The 15,399-nt window shown below is 33.7% G+C and overlaps 1 protein-coding gene and 1 long non-coding RNA gene across 7 annotated transcripts in view; both read left to right on the top strand.

The window, feature by feature from the left end:
• LOC129953659 (A disintegrin and metalloproteinase with thrombospondin motifs 9) overlaps positions 1-15,399 on the top strand; it is a 161,069-nt gene that overhangs the window by 33,570 nt on the left and 112,100 nt on the right. For all 6 annotated transcript variants that reach the window (XM_056066985.1, XM_056066984.1, XM_056066987.1 and 3 more), the window contains exon 2: positions 2,937-3,186. In XM_056066985.1, the coding sequence (XP_055922960.1) occupies positions 2,937-3,186 (250 nt within the window). The remainder of the gene's footprint in view (positions 1-2,936; positions 3,187-15,399) is intronic.
• On the top strand, positions 11,392-14,304 carry LOC129953668 (uncharacterized). The gene is made up of 2 exons (XR_008782570.1): positions 11,392-11,565; positions 14,048-14,304. It is a non-coding gene; the product is annotated as an uncharacterized LOC129953668 (long non-coding RNA).

Here is a 15,399-nt window from a genome sequence, read left to right as displayed (position 1 = left end):
CGACACCCACCATATTTTCGTCGATTTCAAGGCCGCAAATGACAGTATCTACAGGAGGAGCTGTATACAGCCATGTCTAAATGTAGCATCCCTGCCAAACTCGTCCGTTTGTGCAGGATGACCATGGAAAATTAACGCTGCTCCATGAATGTTGAAAACAACTTAACAGAATCTCTCGATGTCATAATAGGCTTCAGATAAGGTGATGCGCTGTCATGCGATTTCTTTAAAGTTGTTCTTGAAAGTATAGTGCAGAGCTCCCACGTCAACACTAGAGGTACTATCCAATTACTAACATATGCTGATGACATTGACATAATCGGAAAAACTCCTCGTGATGCCAATGTCGCATTTTTGAGTATTGAGGCAGAAGCGTCAAAAATGGGTTTAACGCTTAATAACGTACAACAAAATACATGCTGTCGCAAGAAAGGACCTACAACACCGATGTGTTGGTCAAAACGTCACCATCGACAGACGTCACTTTCAGGTAGTCAAGGACATCGTTTAATTAGGCTTTAAACGCAGAAAACAACACCATCGCTGAGATCAAATGAAGAATACTTCTTGCTAACTGTTGTTTCTTTGGGTTAAGAAAGCAATTGAGGCTTCTCTCGAACGACCAAAGTGTCACTTTATAAGGCCCCCATCATTCTCGTCCTGATATACGGTGCAGAAGCATTGACTATGACAAAAGCGGATGAGGTACTGGGTCGTTTCAAGAGTAAAGTTCTTCGTATCATCTACGGTCCCGTACGCATCGATGTGGAGTGAAGGAGAAGATAGAACAACGAACTTTACGGGCTGTACAGCGACGTAGACATAGCCAGTAGGGTAAAAGTCCAACGACTAAGATGGCTGGGTCACGTAGAGCACATGGAATCCAATGCGCGCGTACAAGTTGAAAGTGACGTCACCCAACTTGGAGCGCGAAACTGGAGCCATCTAGGTGGGAACCGAGCTAGATAGAGAAGTTTGTTGAGTGAGGTGCTAGCTCACACAGGCCTGTAAAGCCACCTTATGTAAGTAAATAAGTATTTGATTTCGAAACTTGTTGGAAATTCTTTTAATTGTTTATCTAAAATTTTGAAAACCTCAAATACTTACGGATAAACCTGTTTTTATTATGCCTTTAATTCTATTAACAACATCTTAGTCTTTGAATGTCTCAAATAACATGTATTGATTTCTTTTGAAATTATGTTGTTGTGTTAAGTGGTTCATTTATAAATAGCTGGGCTCTAGAATAAATGATTCTCTGGTTTACTCTTTTAAGTTCCAAAATTGGACTTCTTTCTGCACTATGCCTTCTTTTGACTCGTCATCGTTTATCATATTCAATTCTTGTCTACTTAGAGCATCACCTACCATATTTTATTTGACAGGTTTGTTTATATATAATTTCTGGAGCGTATTCTTTTATGAAAGCGCGCCAGCGTTTTAATTTGGCATTTGCGTTCCTGTTGCCTATAGTGAAATTAAATTGTTGGTATCTGTTTATATGCGGATGCCACTTACACCGTAAAGATAATTTCGAAGGTTCTTCAATGCCCAAATTACGGTAAAAATTTCTGTCTCATTTGTCGCACAATTTTCCTCGGTCTTGAGCTCGAATCTATCGTTAAAATTGGGTGGATTAAGTGTAACTTGTTCGCAGTGTTTGTTATCCAATGTCTTGAATGCTTTGATAGCCTCTTTATTGAACTTTATTACTCTTACCGGTTCTGCCATTCTCTCCTCTCAGATACTTGGTAATGGGTTTCGAAATTATCGCATAATTTCTTAAGAATTTACGTTAATAACCCACTAATCCCGAGAAATATCTTAATTGCCGTAGAGTCACCGGTTGTGGGATTTCTTCTATACATTGTGTCTTCTTCATTTGTCCATTTTGATGCAATTAAATTATGCGATGTACCCAAGCAATTCTACTTCCTCCATGAAGTGTTTTGATTTTTCGTTAATTATTCCCATATTGGCGGTGTTAAGCTTAACCTTCCGACCACAACAGGGGTGCTATAACACCCCAGGCATTTTTATTTGTATTGGAATTTTGATTTTGCTTCATTCTTTTTTCTACCGTTTTTCGTAAAAATATTTATTTTTTATAAATTAAGTTTTTATGTTTTCAACAAAGTATATTAATTGTAATGTTTGAAAAAAAAATTGTCACCCCTGTTGTGGTGTATGTATATTTTAAAAGTGTTATGGTCGGAAGGTTAAAGATGAAGCCTATCATGAAACGAACTCAGTTTGTAATCGATCATATCATACATCATAGTCACCAGCACATCTCTCTCTTAATATAAAATTGGCCTCCCAAAAATTAAAATTATTATAGTCCCCAAAAAAAACATTAGTTACAAAAATTGGAAGTTATTCCATTCAAATTTTGGGTGGTTATTTACTTGGAGAGTTATTTTATGGAGCTCAAAGAAGTTGGTAAGTAGAACCCGCGGCATGATGGTTGGACTGTAAAAAAAAAACATGGAATAATGAAAAACAAAAATTATGTAGTTAGATTTGCTGCTGTGGTTGTTCTATTTTTAAGTCGTTTACAGGTAGAATAGGTAGATTAAGTTTGTTAAAGTTTTTTTAAAGTAGTTTTAAAGTAAAAATAAAAAAAGATATTGAAATAATTGATGAGGAATTGACCAATTCTCCAAAAGTAATACTTGTCATGAAAAGTGCTTTCTCAAATTAGCCGTTCGGATTCGGCTTAAAACTGCAGGTCCCCTCCATCCCTGACTAGCACACATGAATGGTTGAGAGTTATAAGTCACTGGGCCCTAGTTCTCAACGGCCTTTTGAGCCATTTTTTAAGTACTTGTTAAGATGCAAAAATATTTGTTTTTGTACGATTAAGCTGATTAACCAGTTTAAAATTAATATAATGTGTTCAACTGCATCAAAAAGAATCTTTTTTGTATTTGCAGGATTTTCTAACGAAAAATCATCAAAGTTTTCGAAAGAGGCTGGATAATAGTATCATGTCGACCTATTTTAAGCAAAATAAATGTACCATTTCATGCGCAACATGTTTATTATTGATATTTGGACTAGTAACAATTTTAAATACACTGATGGGGAAAACTGGAGTTCAGCCGACATTCACGTATATAAGCGATTGTTTCGGAGAAACATTACAAAATAAGACTTTAGCCACCATAGACTGGATCGTTCCAGGTAAGTACGGGAACCACTCCAATTAAACAATTTAACTACATTTCAAATCAGTGATAAAATCGAAAATAAAAAAGAAAACTATTATTTAATTTTCTTTCATAATACATTTGTATAAAAAAACTACACCAACTGATCCAAGTTAAAAGAAATAGTAAATGTTTTTGGAGTTTCATTAAAAATTAAAAAAAGGGGATGGGATGCGACCGTCCGTCCGTCGATTTGTTAGTTCAACAAAATATTCATATCAATATTTTGTGTGAGATAAATAATTTAGTGTCAATATTTTTTTCTTTCTTCTCCTAGTACTTGAATCAAAAACCATTTCTTTTCTTTTTTTGTTGTTTTTGTTTGTTTTCCTGTTTTTTTTTTTGTAAAAGTTTTCAGTTAAATTTTTCTAAAAAATCGACTAAAAATTATTAACAATATTTTTCACATGATTACATAGTTTGATTTAAAATCTATTTTTACGAGAACATTAGTCGAAAATGAATTTTTACCAATTTTATTAGCATTTCCTGAAAATTTAAATTTTTTGTACAAATAAAAGTAAATAATTTTTCTAAGAACAATATCTTAAACATTTAACAAAACAATGGAATCATTTTAAAGACGTACTATTTTTTTTAGATTTTAACTTGTATCAAAAAACCGATTGACCCGATTTTATAAAAATTGTACTGAATGTCGAAAACAATATTTTGTATAAGATGAAATTAATTTGAAGACAATATTTTTAACTTTTGAAAAGATATTTGAATTGTAAGAAAACTGTCAGCACGATTTTTCTCAAAATTTAGGGAAATCATTTTTTAATTGTAAAATATTCGAGGTGACAACTTTTTTTGTTTTGAGTTATGAAAAAAACCGTTAGTTGATTTTTTTTCTAAATCTTGTTAGTTTTGTATCACGTTAAAATATATCATATAAAATTTAACTGAAGTCGCTAGCGTTATTGTTTTGAGATATTTAGGGTTAACTAAAATGTTCACCTTTTTAAATTGCTATGGTAAATTTCAATTCAAGCTCAATTTTTTTTAAAAGTCCCTTCTGTATTTTTCTGCATTATTATCTATGTAACAACATTTATTTGAAGTCGATATCTCCACTGGTTCTTCCTAAACGTGCAGACGTACGGAAGTACACACCCAAGCACAGACATCTCCTTTAAACCTTGAAACGTCAACAAATTTCAACATTTTCAATTCGACAAATTGGATTAACTTCCTATGGGAAGTTAAGAAACTAAATGAAGATTGCAAAGATTAGGTTCGACTTTACCAAGTGTATCAACTATTTGTCCGTGATGTTTTGCTGAGTTTCTTATATAAAATTATATTGACTCCAATTACGTCAGTAAAATCTATTGCACTCGTAGTCAGTCCCTTATAAGTGAAAGCATGAGTTATTTATGTATTTACTTTTCAGTAGTGGAGAAGATATTGTGTGGTGTAAATGGAGACAAAAAATTCGTCGTATTGAAAAAATGTGCCGTCGCGTCGCTCTCTCTAGAGTTTTGTGTTTAGTCTTTAGTAGTTCGAACATAATATGATGAATTTTTACCAAAATGGAAAACTCCTATTCATAAAAGTGGTCCAAACTGATATAACTAACTACCGTTCTATAAGTAAATTAAAAACAATACCTATGTAATTTATTTGGAAAAATTGTTTGCAAGAAACTGAATTTCTTATGAAAAGAAACCATTTCCCACACGGTTTAGTATTGTTTAGGTCAACTTAGACTAACCTTACCATTTTCACAAATTATGTACTCAATTCATTAGTAAAGGTAAAGGATTACCAAGTGTTCGTTGTCTACACTGATTTTGCAAAGGCGTTTCATAGGGATCATAAACATATGTAGGACGCAGTCAACTTGTTTGTATTGATTTGACTATGTCTAAGCCTTTTCAGTAACTTCTGTCCTTCCGCAGTACGGTCCAAATGTGTTCCTTGTTTAAATAATTTTGCGGATGAATTAAATTATCTTGAATCTGTTCAAAATTTGCAGATTGCCCACTTTTCCAAAATTATTGACATTCCCAAAGAAACCTTTCAGAGTAATTGATATCCTGAGATAGGAAAAACAAGAACTACTGCACCTACACCTGAGGCTTGATTAAGAATCAATCCCAATAAGGATGACCAGTAGACCAATAGGCATATAAGTTAAGACTATAGAAATTATCAGCATACTGAATAAATAATAAAAATAATAAAATAATTTCAATAAAATCGTGTCACGGACTGAAGACGCGACCGACGGTGGCCTATTTTAATAATATTCTGACGGTATTGCGTTGAAGCATATAATTGACCCCTTTTAACCAGAACAAGGATTGAGAGTAGGTATATAAACCAAACTCTCCGTGGTGCAAATAACTAAAAACATTAATTTAGCAAAGTAAATCACACAAATTAATAAAACTTCTTGTTTTAATTTTGAAGAATTAAGATTGTTTAAAATAAAAATGCAAAAAAAAAAATTAAAATAATTTGATTTTAACACGCAACCCGAAGGAGTTTAAGTTTTTGAAAAAATATATACCTATACAACGTCTCACAAAATCAAAAGATACAATTCGAAATATAGAAAAGACTACAATCAAAAGAAAATTTACCACCACAAAAAATTTTAAATTGTTAACTAAATCTTAGAGATTCTGCTTCTTTTTTATCATAACGTGAACAATATTGTTAATACGAAAACAGTCGTGGGACTAGACGTACCTGTCGACAACGCGAAACCATGTCAGAGCCAAGATCAACCTCATGGCCAACAACAAGGTTGAATTCTGACCGAAACTAATTCATTAACACGCTATTCAACAAATCGAATCCCTGTTATTAAACTTACTTACTTACTCACCTCCTATCCAACCCCAAGACTCAAACAATTCGTTCCATACATTCAAGTTCATTGCACAATGATGGTCCACAAGAAATTCGATGAACTCCCAACTAGATACGCTATGTCTATGAAAACAACAGTGGAAAGAATTAATTGAAGAAGTTATTAACCCTACCGCATCACGTTTCCCAAAAAACAAGTTGAGGTGTCTCAAAAGAAAGTTCACATTTAATTTTTTATAAATGTTAAATTTCTCGAACTCGAGGCAGAGATCTGTTGGACGTGTGTGAAGTTGCTAAAGTTGGTTGTAACCAGGAAAGTTTTGCAGTTGGGGTACGAAAAACTCGTCTAACATCTCCCCATAACGCTCTGAATTCACTGCGAGTGTGCGTCCCCTTCCATCTTCAAAAAAGTAAGGGCCGACAATTATTCGCGCTGACATCGCTTCCCATACGGTGGTAGAATGAATAGCGGTTTCTGATGTTTTTGTTTTGGGTTGGTTACACTCCAGTGACGACAATTTTCTTGTTTACATGCCCATTAAGGTGAAAATGGAATTCATCGGAAAACAAGATGTTGGTGAACGTTGGAAAGCACTCAATCATCTGATTTACAAAGGCAAGCCTTTGACAAGCATCTTAAGGCTTCAGTTCTTGCACTAACTGAATTTTGTACGGGTGGAGCTTTAAATCTTTGTGTGAAATGCGGCATAATGAAGATCTGTGCACATTTAAAGCAACAGCACGCTTCCGAATCGACAGGTTTGGATTATCTCTAATAGACTGAGTAACACTGTCCACGTCTTCGGCTGTTCTTGATGTTCTTGGCCTCCCAGATTTTTGTTTCTCTAGAGTTCACCCAGTCTCTTCAAACTTCTCAACCCATTTTTTCGAGTCGAGTGCTAGGCGCATCATTTAAGTGACGAATATGTCGAATACTGCAGAATTTTCTACGCGCTACAGTCGTCGAATCACCGTTTTTGTAAAACTCACGTACGCACAACGCACGTTTCGCATCAGAGAAATGCTCCATAGCGACTAAATTCCCAAGAGCCAGACTACCGACTGACATACCCCCCGCGCCCCTCAGAATAGTTGCTTTCGCGTAATAAGATAAGCAAATGTGAACTTACTTTTGAGACACCCTGTACCTCAATACCAAACCAATTTAGAATATAGAGATAAAGCCTATGAAACCGTCATTAAACGTCTTAAAGGTAACCTGCCTGATCTTCTATGTATGAAGGAACCTGTAGCACAAGCACTGTTCCTTTCCCACAAGTACGAAAACAAGCACTATAGAGTAATTATGGAGCTTTGAAGAATTCACTTAAAACCTCTTACCAAAGAAAAATTCGCAAGTCTTTATAACCTAAATACGATATTTAACGGCCCGTCATACCAGAGATAGTAAAAAAAAAACATATCGTCTATATTTTCTATGCTAAGCTCATAGATAGTGACGTTAAGGTCAGCGACCATGCATTCGTCAATCTTTTCTATTTAAACAACTTAAACATTATATCTTTTATCCTGCCCACTCCTAAACATTCGACGGTATTTTAGGTAATGATTATTAATAATTACGCTCTAATCAACACCAAAGGGAGCTTTATGACAGTTCTAAACAAATTAAATATAAATCGCAGGATGTCAATTCTATTGCAGTAAATTTTGAAAATCTTACAGTTTCACAAAGTAATAAAAAACCACTGCAAACTATTTTGTGAGGATAGATTAACTCATACAACCCCATAAGTAGCAGAGATAAAAACTTCTGCAGACGATCCCGTATATATTCGTTACTACCCTTTTCCAAATCTCTAAAAAGCAAGTAGAACAAATCCCTAATGATGGAATAATCAATCCCTAACGGTCTCCTTACAACAATGTACCTGCTTTTCTTAATCCCTAACTACCTCACTAACATCTTCCATTGCATCCGGACTAAAGGCTGTTGAAGGGCAAAATATATTGTTTCTTTCTAAACTTGCACCGTCTACAAATACACTTGACAAAAATCACTTGTCCGAAAAGCTGGGTTACCTATTTACGTTAAATGTTGAGAAAATTTTACATCGTAATCATACTCAGTATTCGTCGTTTAAAATACGTGCACCTGACTCAATTTTCCATGTTTGAAATTCACCATCGTTTTGGCCTTAAAGAGTAATAGTTCATGATTTTATGAATACGTCGAACAACCCTTTTCGGCAGTATCGGACAACGCTGAACCACCGTCAAAGGAGCTTAAAAAGGTATTAATCCACTATCAAAACGTAAATGGACTTTGGCCAAGGATGGTTTACAAAAACATAACAAACTCCCTCACGATATCATAATATTGACGGAAACATGGCTCAACAACTCTATCTCGGAATCTGAGCTTTTCGACTCCTCTTATCAAGTCTTAAGACGTGATCGTATTATCTCTTAGTTGAGATATTGTGGAGCATTCGTCGGGTCCACTGCAAATGATTTTTTCTTATAAAAAATAAAAATCTAAAAAAAACATTACTCAACTTTGGTAAAAATTGAATATCGGTTCAAATATCTTTTCAAAAACTTGAAATTTAGGCTTCAAACTTATTTTATCTTATAAGAAATATTGTTTTCAACATTTTGAAAAATGTTGAGAAAAATCGGATTGACAGTTTTTTTACAAAAAATAAAAGTTGGTAAGAATTGATTTTCGACTCAAACATCTTTTCAAAACTTTGAGATATTGGCTTTAATATACTTTTATCTTTCAAAAAATATTGTTCTCAACACTCAGTAAAATTTTGAAAAAAAACAAATTGACAGTTTTTGTACAAAAAATTAAAAACTTAAACAAAGTTTAACAAAAGTGGCAGCTGAGGTTGTAGATGTTAATACACTCAACCAAACCTTTGCCTCTTTGCCATCGACACTGGTGTCTTCGTCGAGTACATCAGAAATTTTACTATTTACGGATCAGTCAGATAATCTTGGTTTTGGTTTTTGCTCTGTAGATACTGCTGATGTTGTTGAAGGTCTGCTGTCTGTTAAGTTAAACGCTGTTGGACTGGATTTTATTCACCCTAAATTTTTGTATATGATTTTGCCTATCGTGTTGCCATATCTTACGATCGCTTTCAATACGATTTTAATGTCGGGAGTGTATCCTGACCTGTAGAAGGTAGCCAAAATCATACCACTCCCAAAAAACGCAAAAGGCGTTTAATTCAGGCCTATCTCAGTCCTTTCCTACTTGTCGAAAGTCTTTGAGAAAATTTTGCAGAAACAAATCAATATTTATCTTACGGCGAGTTCTATGCTTACACCTAAACAGTCTGGTTTTCGTAAAAAGCACAGCTGCATCACAGCACTTTTGAACGTCACTGAAGACATAAGGCAAGCGTTGGATAAGGATGAGGTAATATTTTTGGTTCTGCTTGATTTCTCAAAGGCTTTCGACACAGTTAACCATCTCAATTTATGTAAAAAGCTTATTTAGAAGTTTGATTTTTCACCATGTGCTACGAAGCTTATTTATTCTTATTTGACTAATAGAACACAAGCAGTTCAAGTTGGTGAAACCTTGTGTAATTTTTGGCCGCTTGCTTCTGGTGTTCCTCAGGGGTCCATATTGGCTCCTCTATTGTTCTCTATTTACGTCAATGAACTTCCATCCTTGGTTGATAATTGTTCTTGTCAAATGTATGCTGATGACGTTCAGCTGTACCTAAGCTGCCCACTTGGACTCATTGAGCATGGAGCTTTCTGTGTCAATGAAGTCCTTGAAAAATTTTTAAATTGGTCCCAATTAAATGGTCTTATTTTGAACCTAAAAAAATCAAAATGTGTAGTTATATCTTGAAAGAGTCTAGATCTTGATTATTTTCCGCCGATTATGTTGAGCAATGTTCCAATCGAATATGTTGAAACTGCCAAAAATCTCGGAGTGACATTTAACCGCTTTTTGACTTGGGACAATCATATAAATGGACTTGTCGGCAAAGTATATGGTGTTCTACGTGCATTATGGGTTACCCAGTCTTTTACGCCGGTAAAAACACGTTTACTTCTTGCCAAAACTTTAATATTACCGATTTTGACATATGGCTGCGAAATATGCTGCAACTGCAATTACGTAAGATAGATAGATAGATAGATAGATGTTTTTTTTTTAGATAGATAGATGTTTTTTATTACTTAAAATTGTTAAATACAATAGTTTCCGTTACAATTGAATAACATTTAAATTTGGTAATAAAAGTGTTTTGGCAATGCCGTCTGCCAGATTGACTATGTGTTTTCAAATTGTGTACAAAGAAAATGTTTACTATTTAACAAAATGTAAATGAACAATTGCAAAAATTATATAAATATGCAAATAGGGCTTTCAGTTTAGCTAAAACAAAAATAAATTACTTATTAGATAATACATAATATTTTGGACATATGGATTAACAGCTTTTAGTTTAGTAAAAACAAAAATAAAAATAAAATTGAGTAAAACTTGGTTTCAAGATTACAAAAAAAAGAGCTTTTAGTTTGGCTAAAACAAAAATACGGGTTTTTGAACCCATTAATTTAAGCATTATGTACAGACTTTTAGTTTAGTTAAAACAAAATTTTAGTTATTTAAAATAATAATTAAAAAAATAGATAATATACAACAATAATATACTAGTAATTATAAAAACATGATATATAATTGTACTGTTTTTAATTTAAGTATTAAGGAAATTCTGTTATAATCATTTCTCTGTAACAGATTGATTTTTCAAGATAAATGGTTAGGTTTTTCCAATTTTCACCGTTTAAAATTGTTAACGTTTGCTCCATAGTTAAAGTTGGTTTCCCGAAGCAGAGGACTCTAAGTTTTTTATAGACTGGGCAAATTGATAAAAAATGAAAAGTATCCTCTTTTGAATTCAAATTACAAAGGGTGCAATGTGTAGTGGGTGAACCCTTATAGGGTGAGCCGTTTAAATTAAGTTGCTCAATTCTTGCTTTACAGATTAAAGAAATTTCCTTTGTACTGTATTCATCACTAAAATAGTTATTTAAAATATTATGATTTAAATCGGGGTAAATGACTCTGTTGATTGAAGATGACATTTTTTGTAAATTTTCATTACGCTGGTAGATGTCGACAGCCTGTAATAACCCGTAGAGTTGTTCTTTTAGCAAGATTATGTTAGTATATTGAAAATTTAGCTCAATTCCACACTTCGTTGCCCATTCTCTCCATTCTCCTATCCACTCCACTTTGTTATCGATGATGTACTTTGCTATTGAAAATTGAATTCTATTTGGTGTATATGCCAGTACTTTCAAAATGTAGTCAAAGTGGAGTTTTAGAGTATGAATAAAAGGAGCAGGAAGGCCGGTTTCAAGTGTAAGAACATAGTTTGGAATATTGGATGGTAAGAAGAAAAGCCGTTTGAGAAAGTAACGTTGAAGTTTTTCTACTTCTTCGTGTGACTGATATCCCCATGTTTGACAACCGTAGCACATAACGGAACACATTACAGCATAAAATACCTTGTACTTGGCTGAGGTTGGTACATCTTTGCTGTTCATAACATCTTTCCATGACGCGTTAATCATACTTTTTGATGCAATCAGTTTTTTTTCGAGATGTGAGGTTAGCTTCATATTAGATTTCAAAAGTATTCCAAGGTATTTGTATTCTGTCACTATTTCAATGGCTTCACCATTAAAGAACCACTTTTCATTCGATTTAAGTTTTGATTGTATATTTCTTACTATCATTACTTTAGATTTTTCTAGATTTACCGTTAATTTCCAGACTCTACAAAAATCAACTAGCTTATTTATCATAAGTTGTAAACTTTGAGGCGATTCTGCTAAAAGTACAATGTCATCTGCGTACATGAGTACCTTAACGTTTAGACCTGCAAAACTTATTCCAGCGGGCAGATACATTGATATATCATCAATGAATATAGCAAAGAGAACTGCACTTAAAAGACAACCTTGTTTGACACCAGATGTAGTCTCAAACCATTCAGACATATCTTTCCCATCCCAAACCGCTGAGCGAGTATTTTTGTACATATTTTTCAGGAACAAAAGAAGTTTCGTCGACAGTCCTTTTTGTGATAGCTTATAAAATAATGCTTGTCGGTCTATCGAATCGAAAGCAGCTTTAAAGTCCACGAAAAATATGTACAAACTTCTTTTTTGCCGAAGGAAATACTGCGAAATTGAGTTTAATGTAAAAATGTTATCAACTGTGGAGTAGCCTTTACGAAAACCTGATTGGTATTCACTAAGCACTTCATTATTTGCTAACCAAATGTTGATACGACTAAGGAGTACAGATGCAAATAGCTTCGCAATAGAATTCATAAACGATATCCCTCTATAATTATTTGCTAGGTTAACATCGCCTTTTTTAAAAATTGGATAGACCAGAGAATCTTGAAAAGCTTGTGGAACCTTTCCGGTATTGAAAATATTATTAAAAAGGTGAAGAATTTCATATACAAAATCAACAGGCGCATTTTTGTAAAACTCATTGCTTATTCTATCAGGACCTGGGGCTTTGTTGTTCGCTGCGTAATGGATTGCAGTTTGGATTTCAATTATTGAAATTTGACAATCGAGAGTTTGATCTAAAATTAAAGGTTCCGCAAAAGAAAAATGATTCCAGATTGGATCAGGATTGAGTACATTTTTGAAATATTCAGCTAGACAACTCGCTTTCAAGTTTGTTCCGCAAATAAGCTTAGATCCTTTCAATTCTTTTATATTATTCCAGAAACTTTTACTATCTTTGATCATTGAAAGTTCGTATGCTACTAATGTATAATATTCCTGGCGTCTTGATCTGCACAAAATCCTTGTAAGCTTTATTTGCTGAAATATACTGTTTGGTGGCTGTTTCATTTAAATTTTGTTTTCTTGATTTCTTTAAAAGATCGAAGGAATTATTTCTTGCATTCAAACAGTCCTTATCAAACCATTTTTGTTTGAAGTTGACAATTTTTCTGTTGTTTCTTATATAGGTAGCAACTTTTATACATTTACAAAGAGAGTCTAGTCTTGAACTTGTATCGAAAACTAAAGAAGTATCAGTTAGTTTCTGAAGTTCATGCAAAATTTTTGTTTGGTAGTTTTCTTTTTTACTTTCTTTCCAAATAATTTTGGGTGGTAGGGTGATTTCTGAGTAATTTGAGTTTGAGATTTTATTTAGTGTAAATTGGACAACCAAGGGCATGTGATCAGAGAAAATCTGTGACTCAACTTTAAAAGACAAAATACGATTTCTCCATTCCGCTGATGCAGTACAAAAGTCAATCACTGATTTTCCCGCTCCCCCTATAAAAGTAAACTCCCCATTACTATCATGATTGGAGCAACCGTTAAGGATAAACAGATCATGTGTTTGGCATAAATCTAAAAATAGACGTCCATTTTTGTTAATTGTTTTATCTTTAGAAAATCGGGTTTCAAAAAACTGGGAAGGTATTGAATTCAGATGGAAATTTGCTGGAATAATTTGGTTTGAATCTATTCGGGTGTTAACGTCTCCTATAAGCAAAACATGTTGGACAAGCGAAGAATTTAAAACGTCTTCTAACGCAAAAAAGTCATTTTCCCAATTATTACAATTAAGGTACGTGGGTAATACAAAAATAGTTAAGTTTGTGCATAGTATTTTAACACAAGGTATGTTGTTGACATCTACAAAAACAGCGTTAATTTTTTCTTTTTTAAAACCGTATAAAAGTCCACCACTAGCTCTTCCAAATTTAGTTGACTGTACTGCTGATACCCAACGCAATTCATATCCAGAGAAATATTTAGAGTATTGTTCAAATTTTTCACTCGTTATAAATGTTTCGAACAGAAAAAATATATCATGTTTTTTTACAAAGTTGAAAAAATCTACAAATAATAATTTGTTACTAAGCCCAGCAACATTATAAGCTAATAAGTTAATATTTATAATTTCATTTTTTTCGCTACTATTTACTTTACTACTTTTTTTGGTACTACTTGCTTTTTGACAGACGGCAACACTTTTTCATTGTTTTTCTTGGTGGCTGCCGGATGGCAGAGTTGATGACATCCCTGGAGTGACAGCTGCTGTTGACGTTGACATGAAGTTTGTTGATCGTGAATTTTCGTTTGACGAGTTGACTTGAGTATTCAAAAGATTTGATTTATTTTTGTTTTTATACTCATCAAGATGTAATTCTCCAAATATCTCTCTCAGTACCTCCATCCCATCTCGATTGTCACAATAAAGTTTTCCATCATGTGCGCAGTTTATGGTTTTATTGTTTACTTGCATTTTGAGGCCACGGACCAGAGGATTAGCCGATGGGTGTTTTTTTTGATAGCATGTCTTATTTGCAACAAGATTTGACGTTTTTTCTGGTCATCTCGTGTGTAGTCAGGATTTATGTAAACACCGGTTCCCTTCAATCTGCCAGAATTTTTGAAGATTTGTGAGGTTATTTTGTTGTTTCCTGTTCTCACCAGCAACCGAGTTTGACTTCCTCTTGAAGGGAGCTCTGTGACGTCTTCGAAGGTTATGTCTTGGCGGTCTAAAATTTGATTCGAGCATCGATTAATTGTTTCTGTTGGGTTCTCTTTCAAATTATTTGGTATAGAAAAAATGATGTGATTGGATTTGTATTGCTTTTCCATGTAGTCCATTTTTCTTTCCAAAATGATGTTTTTTTCTCTGACAGCCAACACTTCATTAGAAAGAAGTTCATTTTGAGTTTGTAGATTATGTATCTGCTGAAACATACTATCAAAGTCCTTCTTTTTTGGGAGATCAGATAGTTTTTTTTCAAGTAGAGTAACAAGCAAATTTTCTAGTGCAGGCACAGACATTTCGGCGACCGACATGGTATCACAGTTGCTTTTTTTATTAGCGTTTAATTGTTCCGGTGACATTTCCAAAGGTCTCTTGTTTGAGCCTGACATCAGCACTTTTGTGAATTTGGTGTTTAAGACGTAATTTAAGGAATTTTGAATTTTTTTTGAGTTGAACGAGAGATCTTATTTTAATTCGTTTGTTAAATGAAATTTTTGAATTGTTCGTTTACTTTAATTTATACAAAAATTAAAAATTAAAATAGCCGCGGGAAAAAAATTGCTTTGCGACGAAAGAAACTTGACAGTTCAATCCACAATTTGAATGATTTATATTTGTATTTAAATACTGAACGATTTATTTCATTTTGAATTCGTGTGTCTTTACCGAGCAGCTGATTCTGCAATTACGTAAGCAAACGTAAACTCAATGTTGCCTTTAATAGTACTGTTCGTTACGTCTTTGGCCTACGAAGATACGATAGAATATCTGATTTTGCTACGCTGCTGCTGGATATGCCGTTTGAAAATTATC

Source organism: Eupeodes corollae, chromosome 1, assembly GCF_945859685.1.
Source record: "Eupeodes corollae chromosome 1, idEupCoro1.1, whole genome shotgun sequence".
In the NCBI taxonomy this organism is placed as follows: domain Eukaryota; kingdom Metazoa; phylum Arthropoda; class Insecta; order Diptera; family Syrphidae; genus Eupeodes; species Eupeodes corollae.
This window is presented reverse-complemented; position numbering and strand designations above follow the sequence as displayed.